The sequence below is a fragment of the Aspergillus viridinutans genome (assembly GCF_018404265.1).
Source record: "Aspergillus viridinutans IFM 47045 DNA, scaffold_4, whole genome shotgun sequence".
Classification (NCBI taxonomy): Eukaryota; Fungi; Ascomycota; class Eurotiomycetes; order Eurotiales; family Aspergillaceae; genus Aspergillus; species Aspergillus viridinutans.
The window spans coordinates 2,908,227-2,920,503 of record NW_025091220.1 but is presented as its reverse complement, the minus strand read 5'-3'; the positions used below and the strand labels follow the sequence as shown (position 1 = coordinate 2,920,503).

General features: G+C 51.4%; 7 protein-coding genes across 7 annotated transcripts; 3 read left to right on the top strand and 4 right to left on the bottom strand.

Annotated features, from left to right (window-relative positions):
- Positions 1–391: 391 nt before the first annotated feature.
- On the bottom strand, positions 392–2,505 carry Aspvir_006967 (putative ubiquitin conjugating enzyme E2; the record flags this gene model as incomplete). Its single annotated transcript, XM_043270155.1, has 3 exons — positions 392–1,366; positions 1,423–1,746; positions 2,293–2,505. The coding sequence occupies 3 exons, from the start codon at positions 2,503–2,505 to the stop codon at positions 392–394; spliced, it is 1,512 nt and encodes a 503-aa protein (XP_043126090.1).
- Positions 2,506–2,853: 348 nt separating this feature from the next.
- Aspvir_006966 (cytochrome P450) lies at positions 2,854–4,464 on the bottom strand (the record flags this gene model as incomplete). The annotated part of the gene is made up of 1 exon (XM_043270154.1): positions 2,854–4,464. The coding sequence occupies one exon, from the start codon at positions 4,462–4,464 to the stop codon at positions 2,854–2,856; it is 1,611 nt and encodes a 536-aa protein (XP_043126089.1).
- A 684-nt stretch (positions 4,465–5,148) lies between these two features.
- Positions 5,149–5,803, top strand: Aspvir_006965 (putative integral membrane protein; the record flags this gene model as incomplete). The annotated part of the gene is made up of 2 exons (XM_043270153.1): positions 5,149–5,327; positions 5,395–5,803. The coding sequence occupies 2 exons, from the start codon at positions 5,149–5,151 to the stop codon at positions 5,801–5,803; spliced, it is 588 nt and encodes a 195-aa protein (XP_043126088.1).
- A 643-nt stretch (positions 5,804–6,446) lies between these two features.
- On the top strand, positions 6,447–6,873 carry Aspvir_006964 (uncharacterized protein; the record flags this gene model as incomplete). Its single annotated transcript, XM_043270152.1, has 2 exons — positions 6,447–6,661; positions 6,714–6,873. The coding sequence occupies 2 exons, from the start codon at positions 6,447–6,449 to the stop codon at positions 6,871–6,873; spliced, it is 375 nt and encodes a 124-aa protein (XP_043126087.1).
- Positions 6,874–7,065: 192 nt separating this feature from the next.
- Positions 7,066–8,280, bottom strand: Aspvir_006963 (uncharacterized protein; the record flags this gene model as incomplete). Its single annotated transcript, XM_043270151.1, has 5 exons — positions 7,066–7,431; positions 7,498–7,613; positions 7,661–7,738; positions 7,787–8,106; positions 8,156–8,280. The coding sequence occupies 5 exons, from the start codon at positions 8,278–8,280 to the stop codon at positions 7,066–7,068; spliced, it is 1,005 nt and encodes a 334-aa protein (XP_043126086.1).
- Positions 8,281–9,196: 916 nt separating this feature from the next.
- Positions 9,197–10,037, bottom strand: Aspvir_006962 (uncharacterized protein; the record flags this gene model as incomplete). Its single annotated transcript, XM_043270150.1, has 2 exons — positions 9,197–9,647; positions 9,988–10,037. 2 exons carry the CDS (start codon positions 10,035–10,037, stop codon positions 9,197–9,199), a joined length of 501 nt encoding a protein of 166 aa, XP_043126085.1.
- A 620-nt stretch (positions 10,038–10,657) lies between these two features.
- Positions 10,658–11,962, top strand: Aspvir_006961 (uncharacterized protein; the record flags this gene model as incomplete). The annotated part of the gene is made up of 4 exons (XM_043270149.1): positions 10,658–11,057; positions 11,105–11,376; positions 11,438–11,566; positions 11,633–11,962. The coding sequence occupies 4 exons, from the start codon at positions 10,658–10,660 to the stop codon at positions 11,960–11,962; spliced, it is 1,131 nt and encodes a 376-aa protein (XP_043126084.1).
- Between the last annotated feature and the right edge of the window lie 315 nt (positions 11,963–12,277).

Here is a 12,277-nt window from a genome sequence, read left to right as displayed (position 1 = left end):
TATTATATTGGCGGTTTCGGATGGCTTTGATTGGCTTCTTGCCGACAGACGCTGGGAAGGCTCTAGTAGTTAACTTTCCACTGGCTATCATTAGTATGTATACGATGACTATAATGGACTAAATTGTCATCCTTATTCCAGAAGCACAAGGCTTGCTATACTAAGTTTGATGCATGCGTCGCTGATAGAGAAGAGATATAAAGATGGAAGAAATCGCAAACCCCTAGCACCTTAGCAGTTCATCCCAATCAGAAAGGACCACCACCGAGCCCCAATGCGTCCGCATATGCCCTTATCCAACGCCAAGACCGGCCAGAGAAACCCAGAGGCGTACAGAAGCACGCAGTGGTATCAACAAAAGTAACCAGAAATCGCATACATATACCGGGCTCTATAACCTGCGGATCCCAATCCGAGGCTTCGCCTTCATGCTCGAGGACGAGACCTTCCGCGAGCCAGATACCGCTCTGGACTTTGAGCCCGACGGACAAGTAATCGCCGTGGAAGGGGCGAGAAGAGACGAAGGGTAGTGCGGATTCTTCCGTGCGGACGGGCCCATCCCCTTGAAGGCATTGAGCGCAGCATGATTCTCCTTGCTGTCGTTGCTGTGATGGGACTGCAGGTCGGAAGGTTCCGAGGCGTCTTCGAAGATGATGATTACGTCGTCGCGGATGCGGGCCGAGGCGTTGACGCCCTTGTCGAGGAGGGAGAGCTTGGGGGATTTCCGCTGCGGTTGCGGTTGTGGGGAGGGATCGCGGGGTTGGTTGGCGGCGATGTTCTTTTCCGAGGTGGTCATTTGTGGCTTGTCTGTTGTTCGTGCGGGTGTGGGATTGGGGTCCTCTGGGTCTGGATCTAGGGTCATGGTGAGGTCGGAGAGAGGTCGTTTGCCATGGGTGTTTTTGCGGGGGCTGGGAAGGGCGAGTTTCACGGGGGAGGGGGAGAGTGATGGGTCGTTTTCTTTGGAGGTGGAGGGGCGGGTGGTTTCGCCGTCGCTTTCGCTTTCATCGTCTGATTCTGGGGTGTCGGTTTGGTTCGATGGGTTGTGGGTGGGTGACTGGGGGACGGCGGTCGTCTGCGGTGTCACACTCGGCTTCTTCGTTTTCATCGTCAAGGACTGCACCCTTGTCCCCGTGCGTGATCGCGGACAGCGGTTACCCTCGTGCTCCGGGATGAGTGTTCCGGCTTCCTCGCCCCTCGATTTCGCCTCTACGACTGCGGTTTTGAGATCTAATGGGACCGGCGCGTGGATCGATGTCATGAGCTTCGCCTGGCGCGCGAACGCATCGTAGTCTTCTTGCAGGAGAGCGCCGGCCGTGGAATTCAGCGCGGAGTCGGGGTTAGGGTAGATGAGGAGGCAGGAGATGGTCTAGTCCAGGGGAGTCAGTCCCTGTTTTTTCGTTACATTGATAGTAGAGCACGCACGATTAGGACGTCCTTCAACGTCAACGTCGACTTCCAATCCCTTTTTAGTGTATCCACGCACACTGCGCCGGTCGACTCCTCCACGTTCGGATGCCATATTCGGGTCTTGAATGTCGCCTTGGGCGGACTCTTCGGGTAATCCTCTGGCATTTTCAAGTGTAATCGCCACAGACCCTGGGAGTACGGTGTGCCCTGCGGACCGGCCAGCAGGGTGGTGAGTTGGGTGAGATCATCGGATGATTCTTCGGTAGGGAAGAGGTAGTTTGGAGGGAGTTCCTCGTGCAATGCAGCGTGATCTGCGGCTAGACGGCGGAAGGATGAGCGCTAGAAAACGTCAGTCTGGTCAATATGCTTTTGGAGATTTTGTCAATAGAACTGACCATTTTGTCTGTGTATCTGCTCGTCTCCGTTGATTCCACCTAGGGATCAGACCGCTGGACTCAGGTGGACTCGGTTGATGTACGGTAATTGGTAGACTGTAGCCTCACCAAGGAAAAAGGAGCTAGATATGTCTATAGAAGCCAGACTGGGTGTCGATCGCAGCCTTGTTATTGCCAATCACCACTTTTAGCTCTGCATTGTTGGTCTTTTGTTTTGACGATGTGAAGCTGATAGTCGCACTAGCCCGAAAGTGGCAAGGAATGAATGGGGAGATATTGTCACGTGATCGACGCGCGACGCGACTCGCGTTTTAGGAAGTGTAATTGATTCCTGCCTTGATGCCTGGTTTCTGACTATGTCAGCTATAGTATGATTTCATTCGGATAGCAACGCATTGAAGACAGATTGACTGCCGCTAATAGCAATAATAGCATTGGTCGTCGTATAAAGCTTCCTTTACAGGCTAAATCTCCAGCCATAATTACTTACAGCGAATCTCGCATCTTCGGACGCTCCGATAAACCAATATGAAGAAGCGAAGACGTCCTGCTTTTGGAGCATCGCCGTGACAAAGACCTGTGCATGGGTTTTGAATGACTCCTGTTCTCCTGCCTTGAGCATCAGCCGCTGCTGGAGATAATCCTGCAGATTATTGTTGATGTCGTCGAAGTCAAGAGTGTTCCTGGCTGGTGCCCTGCCCATTACGCTGCTGGAATGAATGCGCAGCCTATTGTCGATATCTTGAGTTGCGGCTGATAGGATGCTGGTGCTCTGCGAGCAGCGATGTTACCGCGTTAAGAATCCTTTCCCTTCGTGGACAGTATCTCACCGAATGGGAAGACAACATTTTCCAGAAGAGGGTTGCAGAGTATCAGTACGGGGATGCATACGAGTAAGGCTGATGATGGTCTCAGGTTTTCTGCGGACTGTAAGCAGTAGTTCATATGCGGTAGATCATTGAGATGGAGCGTTTGATTGTCAACATGATTGCCTTGAGTATACCGACAAGAGACCTTGCAAGATGATATGCCATGCATCAATCCTTCCTGATCACTCAACATCATTCGTCCCCATGACCTTGTCCAGACTCTTCTCCGCCGTCTCCCACTCTCTCTTGATCACATCGAGCACCCAGTCCCCTCTAGGCTTGAGCTTGAATCTCCGTTCCTGCGGCATAGTCATGAATCCCACCACGGCCATCTCCCACGGATCCACCGGTTCTGCCCCGTCCTCCAGCTGGACATCAAACGCCCAGAGCAAACTAGCAACCTGCATAAACGTCCCATCAATAGCAACCCTCCTGCCCTGACAGATCCGCCGACCCTGCCCGAACACCGGCAGCGGAAGGTCACTCCGTAATCTCGCCTCCCCACGCTCACCCTCCCGCAACCACCTCTCAGGAACACACTCCTGCAGGTCCCCAAGCGCAGGGTCAAAGACCTGCTCGTCTCGGCCGATGGCCCACGCATTCGCCATGACAGTCACGCCCTTTGCGATCCTGACCCCCTTGAACTCGTCTCCCCGGTCCGCGCGGCGGGGGATGGAGCCCGGCGCGATAGGCCGCCAGCGGAACAGCTCGTGGGCGACGGCGTCGATGAAGGCCAGGTGTGCGCGGTCCGAGAACCGCGGGAGACGGTCACGGCCGACGACCTCGTCGAGGACGGCGTGCGCGCGCTCCACAAACGACGGCTGGTGCAGTGCGGCGATGAAGAGCCATAGTAGCTGGCGCGGGGAGGTCTCCATGCCGCCCTGGATGGAGGTGGCAAGGGTGAAGGCGAGGTCGAGGTCGGGGACTTGGGAGGACGCGGGGGCGTACTTGCCCGCGGTGGAGATGGCCTGCTTCGTGGCGTTCCAGCCGGCGGCGTCCCTCCCGTGGTGAAACAGGCGCATGTAGAGGTCGACCTGGGCGGCGAAGAGGCGGTCAGCTGCGCGCTTCCAGGGGGATAGGATGGCGGGGAGGTGGCGCAGGGGCGGGATGAGATCAGGTAGGCCGGGGTTAGCGGCGAGGTGGGTGACCTGGACCTGGATGTCGATGATCTCGTGCAGAATGCGCTCGTCGGCGTGCGGGATGCGCAGGCCGTAGTGCAGCGCCAGGATGACGCTGGACTGGGTGCGTTCCAACAGCGGGTAGATGGTGTCGGTGCTGATGGTGGTGCCGTCTGGACAGTGCCGCAAGGCATTGGCTAGGTCGACCAGTAGCTTTTTGGCTTCGAGTTCCATCAGGGGCTGGTACTTGGGGGCGGCGAGGGCGCCGAGACTGGGAGAGAGGATGCGGTGGTGCAGCTTGAGATGGTCGTCGTAGTCGTGCATCAGCGTGAAGCGAGACTGGCCTGGCGGAGCGCCAGTGATCATCTCCATGCTCACCGAGGGCGGACGGTTGCTGTACCACTGGCTGCGGCGGCTGAACAACTCCGTCGCGGCCTCGTATGAGTTGAGCACGACAACTGGGATAATTCCAAACAGTCTGGGGACTGCTATCGGGCCATTCTGTCGGGCCCAGGAGTCCCAGTTTGCCAGGGGCTTTTCGATGGGCGAACTATGGAGGTCGCCGATAAGAGGGAGTTTCAGGAGTTTGTCCTTTTTGCTGCCAGTCTTTCTGCTGAAATACAACAGTGTTAACAGACCTATGGCGATGACAACCACGACAGCAGTGGCAGCCATACTGAGGTCAGTAGATGGTTGAGATGGGTTGTGGAGGAGTGCGGCAGTGGGCTGTCAATTGCAGAGTTTCGGCAGTTGGCCGGGGAGGAGCTTGTTGGATACGTTATTAATCACACTATATTCTCTAGGCTAGAATTGTCGTCTAGACGCCTTGTTTGGTCGAATGGTTGGAGAGCTCGACTTGTGGTGCATGAGGCTAGTCCTTGATCTAGTACTTAGTCTACAATGCCATGCCAGCAACCGTTTCACCGGCATTTCGCCGGCATTATCCAGATTCCAGGCATTTATCTTGACTCAATCTGCCGATCCCAGTCCCTCATAAGACACTCAAGGGAAAGACAAAATGACCCGCCAATATGGAGAGGTTATTTCCACGACATGAAGCAGGCCAAGCCATAAGTCACAAGACTAGGGTATGACGGATCAGCACCGAGCATTATAGAGTATGCAGAAAACAGGGCACTATTCTTATGAAGTTGCATATTCTGGTTGTTCTTTAGGAGACGTCTCATAAAATTCAAATCCCAATTGTGATATGTTACTGCAGTTTTCGAATTGCCGAGTCAGTCATGACAAGATATACCGGGAGCTTCTAGAACTGGTGGTATAGTATGTAGAGAGCGTACCTGTCTTATGCACCCATTGCCAACAGTCAATATCACAACGAGGCTGAAGCAGTGTCAAATGCAGACCATCCCCGGTGGATCGTGTGGAGACCAGGTCACTTCGTTCACAGTGACGGGGGTGATCAATCTGGTTACTGATGTGGGCGTGCTCGTGAGGCCGATGCCGTCGCTGTACAAGCTGCAGATGGCAATGTACAAGAAGGTGACCTTGATTACCGTTTTTGGATTGGGAGTAGTGTAAGGCCCTTTAAGTTCAACGTTTCCGCTCCCTTGCTCTTTAATATTCTGATACTGATCAAACCAGTACCTGCATCACCAGCGCCCTCCGCATCTCCGTGCTCTCCTCGATGGACTTCACCGACATCACCTACACGATCACCCGCGCCAACATCTTCAGCGGCCTGGAGCCCTGCCTCGCCGTCATCCTTGCTTCGATCCCTCTGATGCGACCGCTCCTGGGTCGATCGGTCTACACGCCCAACGGAACAGGCCCCAAGTCCTCCTCCCCGTCTGCGGGGCCCAAGCCCGATCCCTCCGCCTTCGGTGACGGATTCCACCGCCCGGAAGACGACTCGAGTCAGTTGTGCTTGCAGCCGTTGGGGCAGAAGAAGTTTGCTGGTGTCGGCGTAAGGGAGCAGGATTCCTTGTGTGAGGGGAGCGAGGAATCGCTGACGCTTGAGACTAGGAGGCCGAGGGAACCGGCTCTAGGGTAGATTGGACTCCTTAGCTACTCAGTAGATGGTATCGTTGCATGTAATACCGTGACAGCTAAATGGAGGAGCTTCGATGACGACGTCAGAGTCAGGGATCCAGTAAATACATCAAGAAATGAAGCAGAGTCATAGAACAGCTGGGAGATACCCGCCTTTCACCCGTTCTTAACCTCTGCTAAGCCACAATGCGGACAGATTCACATGAATCAACCGCCCAAATCAAGACTATTCATGGTCTCAACAAGCCTTGATCAAACGCTCATCCGAAGTTTCATTGGCTAGCAAAGCACATGTATTATTCGGGCTTTGAGTCGGACAGTTAGGGACAATATGGAGTGTGTTAGCCGCAAGAGGAGTGAGTGACTGGCTATCTGCATCCCATTCATCCTATCTCAAATTACTTGAGCATCGTGGCGTTCTCTATGGTGTGCGAATCGCCGAGTACTAACTTTAGCACCAAAGAATAATAGAGATGGAGCAGATCTCTTTGGCCTGGCACTGATCCCAGGCATTTAAGAAAGTAGGATTCCTCCCTGTAGACACTACTGTAGTCTTTACTCATGAAAACATTAATCGCTGACCATCCCAGATATCTATTCAGTTTAACTCCTTTACTCCCATTGACAATCTCAGTTGTTACACAATGTCTGGCCGCGTGATCAGAGAAATCGTGCATGGCGCGAAAAAGATACCTATTATATTGGCAGAAGAAGTCCGGGACAAGGGCTTCAGGCGTGTCATCGACGCGATTGATCCAGCCGTCGTACAGCAGACAGGGGACAATGTGGAACGTGCATTCAAGGGCCCGAAGATGATGACGCCTTCTCAGAAAGACATTACCGATAGGATTATTGTCACGTATGCAAACAGCTGATCTGAGTTCCCAGGCTTGTTGGCTGACATGGCATAGCTCGATGCCTCATTCTGAGAGCCCTAACGACCTGGAAGACCACTCCACCATTTATGTCAAAGATTCTGCAGGTCGTGATATATGCGTTGGCCATGTTACAACCGATCCAACCAAACAGCAGGTAATGTTGAGAAAAATTAAGTCTGGTGGTGGTGACTAGTCGCTAAGTTTTGACAGCCTGCTAGATGAATTACTTGACAAAAGGTTGCATCTTCATGAACAGTCCAACGGATCCTATTGAAGGCATCCGAGAAATCATATGCAACCGGTTCTATTGGATAACAGCTTCAGGATTGAGAAATTTCCGGCCAAACGGTGTTGTATGTCAATGAAATTGCTTATCGTTGTTATATTATTCCGAAGCTTCAAGAGATTGTAAATATGGGTGTTGCAGTGCTTCAGATGCTGTTGGTCTTTTCGTATGATCAACCACAAGTAAGAACTCAATGAAGTCCAGTAACTCAGGCGAGATCTTTGGCCCCGGTAGCTTTTCGAGTTCTTCGCGTAAGGAGCCCACCTTTATGAAGGGAGTCTCTAGACCAGTGTCCGGATGTTTGAACGTTGACGACTCCAAATGTTCCGCTATGAAAAATTCTTCCTCATAATCGCGATTGCTGATAGGGGGTCCTATAGGCCCAACAAGACGTCGAATCTTGGCAATACACCATGCCTCCGTCAGGTTTTCGACTATCTTGTCCTTGGCCCCGAATATGGGCCTCTGAGCCAGCCAATGTACCAACTTCCACAATTAGCTTGCGTCCCTACAGATAAGAGTCCAACATACAGTAACACCAAAGGACCACACGTCAGATGAATGAAAACATCCCAAGCCTTGCCAGACCTCTGGTGCGCGCGTGGGAAGGCTCTGGACGCGGATCTTATTGTAACCCTGTAACAGCACTGTGCTGGTCAACAAAATCCTGGAAATTTAGTCGAAGGGGACTTACTATTTCCTAAATCACCCACTTTTACTATCGGAGACGGTCCACCGACGTTGGAAAGAAAGACATTGTTGGGATTGATATCTTCCTTAATTAGCATTTACACCTTAAGGAGGACTATAGGGAACACACCTGTATGCACTGCGTTGAGCTGAGTAAGAAGAGCAAGAGCAGAAAGCACTGCTTTGCTGATAACTTTGGGAAGATCAGAGTTGATTTGGTATCCAAAGGGAGGGACGGTTCTCAGAGCATGATCCATCCATTCAAAGACTAGGTATAAAGTATCAGCTTCTGGGTCCGCCTCCACTGCCCTTTGTTCTTCTTTGTTTGAGCTGATAACATCGCATAACTCTCGAATGTACTTGGACGTTGCAATAGCAGGTATTCTGTAATTATTCCATTCGCGTCTCAAGCAGATCTTCTCTGGACCAGGCTCAGTTTTCACAACAACACTTGATGGAATCAGTATCGGTTCCAAGTCAAGGGAGGTGAAGGGCGTACGAGGCCGGCTTGATGGCCGGATCAGATAACAGCTGCGCTTTGAAAACCGTGGGAGTCTTCAAAGCCTCCACGAGCCGATACGACCTATATCGTCCCTTGATGATATGACCAATATTTAGCGCCATTGTCCATGTTCATGGACTTTGTCCCTCTGAGAACAGCAGATGCCTGTCGAATCTTGATTTATAGGTACAATATCCGGCCTCTGGGTGCAATTTGTAATTGTATCCGATTACAGCTTTACTTAAAAAGGCAGGCAGGCCCTTTGATCAGCTGCGATGTCTTGTCCACTTCCGTGGTGTCCGAAGAAGTTGAGAGTTGAGAGCTTACGGAGCATTCAGCTGTCTGGCGTCTCGCTCGGAATGGAATTAAGAAGGTCCGAGTCGAAGATCATGTGACGCTTCCACCCAGCAGCCAAAGATTCAACTATTCTGCCTTCTAGTTCACAACTAGAGTTATTCGAGCAGGAATCACATCTAATTTCACCACCCTGATGTTCATCCAATCTAGCCGTTTGACTCGTCTCACTCTCCGGCGAAGGAAGATCCTGAGTGTGGAGAACGCGGAGCACGTCATGAAGCGCTTCCGGACACCGCTCCTCCATGACCCAGGAAAGAGAGGGTTCCCCATACTGTGGCGTTCTTCATGGTTTCCAGAGAGACCAAGAAATACATGATTTTCCTTCCGTCGCAAATCTTGAGCACAGTCTGCGACGGCGCTGCCATCATGCGGAATCCGGGGTATAGGCATCACACGTGAGCCCAATCTGCGCTTGTCACATTAGAGACAAAGCCATTCATGTCCCATCTTCTGCGGCGCCATCGTTGCTGGTATCGTAGATTGTCGACTTGAAAAGAGCTGGAATAAATAGCCATTGACTTTGGACCAATCACTTTCGTGTTGTGGAAGGACCAGTCAAAGGAACAACAGGAACTTAGTCCAGTGTGGCCGCGGATATATATCGATGGAAATTCTCCAACCGAAGGGAAGGGTATGGATACACTTATTACAGACATAGAGGGAAACTCGCAAACCATTCCACTACCCTGTTTTCCTCGCTGGGCTTTCATATGGTGGACCACGGACGCCTCCAGGGAGATAAGCCGGGCCTATCTCGCATATGTCTCCAGCAAAACGAAAAAGCTCATCCCAAAGGCCCTCAAACCGTAAGCCATCAAAGCCACTAGCCGAGCACGAGTCCCGATGATATTGACGCACTATATTCACGCAATCATCAAGGAAGACGTGCAGGATCTTCCTATCATCTAGAGCCTTCTCCTCTTCCCCAAAGGGATGAGTCACCACGCATTCCGCATGGTAGAACCAGTAGTGCCTTGCAAAACCAGTTGCATCGAGCTCTGCCTGAGGTGGGCCTTTTCTGTCTTCCCCCTCCTGCTCGAGGATCTCCAACAACTGTGTTTCGCGCTTTTCAACACCTCTAATCTCTCTTTCATTCGTTACGCGTTCTGTTCCAGGAAGATCTCGAGCAGTCCTGGCAGGTCAACGAATAATTCCTTCTCATCAAGGACTAGAGAGTGGTAACCAATGGCATCATAATTAACCACAAATTCATTCCATAGGGAATCGTGCGAGTCCTCTTTCTTGGATCATAGCACGTGCGCAGCCAGAGCCCTTCTTCTCTGATACCACATACCCTGCATAGCGGCGCAGTGAGTCTGGCCCTAGTGGCCGCAGGATGTCATTAATCTGGGACTCTGTTGGCTGTAATGGAGCCGTCCGGGCACGTGTGTGGTATAGCTGTTTGGCTTGATTATCTTCAAATTGCTTTCAATGCAAGGAGGTTCAACTTATTTCCTGCCTAACACACCTACGTCGAGAAACCGACGTACCAACCGGCGGTGGCGGTCTTCTGGTGTCTCATTTTTCGGCTGAGGCGCAACCCATTGCTCCAGGATTCCATGAGTGAAGTTTTAAGAAGGACAGGAAGAGAACTTATACCAGCAGGTATATGTCAAGTGGAAGACTTCCTCATGTTGGCATGGGAGGCACGATTTCACCGTCTCATTCTGTGTAGATATAAATTGGCATGTTGTGATGAAATAACAGCAAGAGCGTTGCCAAGCCGTTCAGGAGAATAGTTAAAGATCGAGAACTTGAGACGTTCGTGGACGATATCTGAGCCAGCAGTCTTGGCTGGCTAAGGACATTTCTTGAAATACCTGATCAGGAGGCTTTCAAGGCCACAGATGAATGTCATTGATACATTTTTCTGTATGGGCTTCACATATCATAATGGTTTGTGATGTCGGTGTCAGATCATGCTGTGTTGACTTTAGGATATAGCCCTAGAATGTAGCCCTAAGTCTCCTAATACAGCCTGCAAGCCCATGTTTCTATGGAGTATGTGTACCTGGAACCCCCATGACGACATGCCACGTTCTTCAATTGAATCTTGCTAATGTAACAGTATTATGCACTACGACCATCAGTACTTAACTTGTTTGTTGATTTAAATGTACTCCACATCCACAGACCGTAGGAATGCCTCCAACTAGTCCGAACCGTGGCCGGCAAAGAGACCCTGTCTCCCCCCGGAGGTCCCGTCGACTGGCTGGGCAGACTCCTGAGGTCGACACTAGGGGGGCTCGGGCCCAGCAGCGGTCCGCCTCCAAGGCCAATTGTCGGCAGTCAGTGAATGGCATGCCGGAACCCACTGAGACATTCACTAATTTGATAGACGCCGCGAGGGCAAGGGTTGAGAGTTATGTGAATGGAGAGAGACCGCATGAAGAGTATCTCCGTCCCTGCCTGAAGGCCTTTCTGGAATGGTTGCCACCAGGAGGTCAAACTTCTGTTGCCCGAGACATCGTCAACGCTGGGAATGACGACCAAAAGCTGTGGCAGGTGTTTCACGATCTTCTCACCTGTCTTCTTTACCGAAGTAAGCGAGAGAAAAGAATTACCAAGGATGCTTGCTGATCAATCCAGTGATGGCAGAGAGTCCCATACCCTCAGAGCGGGAATCGCCCTTTGACTTCAGGGAGCCCAACCTTGAGGTGTTTGTAGGGACGCTCATCCAACCAGAGGTTCGAGACAGCGATTTCCGGGACGAGTGTGCGCGCCGAGATGATTACCGCTGTTGTATCACTGGCCATCTAGGTACCACGAAATGGAAGCACAATGGATATCTCCCAGTTGATGAGGACGTGGAGTGCGCCGACATCATACCCTGCAGTTACACGTCCTGGGCGGGAAGCGAGGTATTTTCCTAGAACTCTGATGGTGTTGCCTCTTACTGACTCGTATGAATGCTCGAAGCAGTGGGAAGTGTTTTATAAATGCTTCCCCAGGGTATGTCGTAGTAGATTGAAGACCCCCTCGAACGGGATGATGTTGCTCGATTTCCTGCACAAATCGTTTAGAATGTTTGATATGGCCTTTGTCAAGACAGTAAGTCCAAGTCATCACACATTTATTCTAATCATTCTACTCACACACTGCTGTCTTTTTCTGAAGGAAGAGCAGAATGTTTATGACATCAAGATTTGTACGAGATTCAACGCCGTCCTTAAGATGCTCTTGCCGCCTGATGATCGCAAGGTCAAATTTCAATGCAGTGAAGGCGCGGACAATATCCCCCTGCCAGATCCAATGTTTCTAGACTGCCATTATCGGGTCGCCGAGATCATTAACGCCGCGGATTTGGTATGGCCCATCAGGAACAAAATCCGAGACTGGAGGGACCTGGAAAAGTATGGTGACACCAATGGCTGTCTCCGTTCCGACGGTTCTACCGACATAACCGATATTTTGAACACCGCTCTGTGGCCAGCTGTTGCGGAATGATCTGTGTGTTGGTGCTACCGAAGATGAATGGCCTGATTACCCTGTTGCCTCTCCTTCTTGAGCCCAAGGTTACGTCGCGTGGGTGGCCGCGTAATATGGCTTCGTTAAGATGTCCAGGCCGCGTCTATTCCTGTTACGGAGACGAATCGACCATCAAAAGCTGGATGGAAGTCCAGAATGTCAGACTCTCCACTAGATACGGAGAGGTGATTGACTTTATGCGCAACGCATTGGAAACGACACCCAATGATTGCTTCGTTCCACGAAAAGCTTTGCTACCGCCGAATGGAGAAGATTCTCCAAACGGAAATCGAA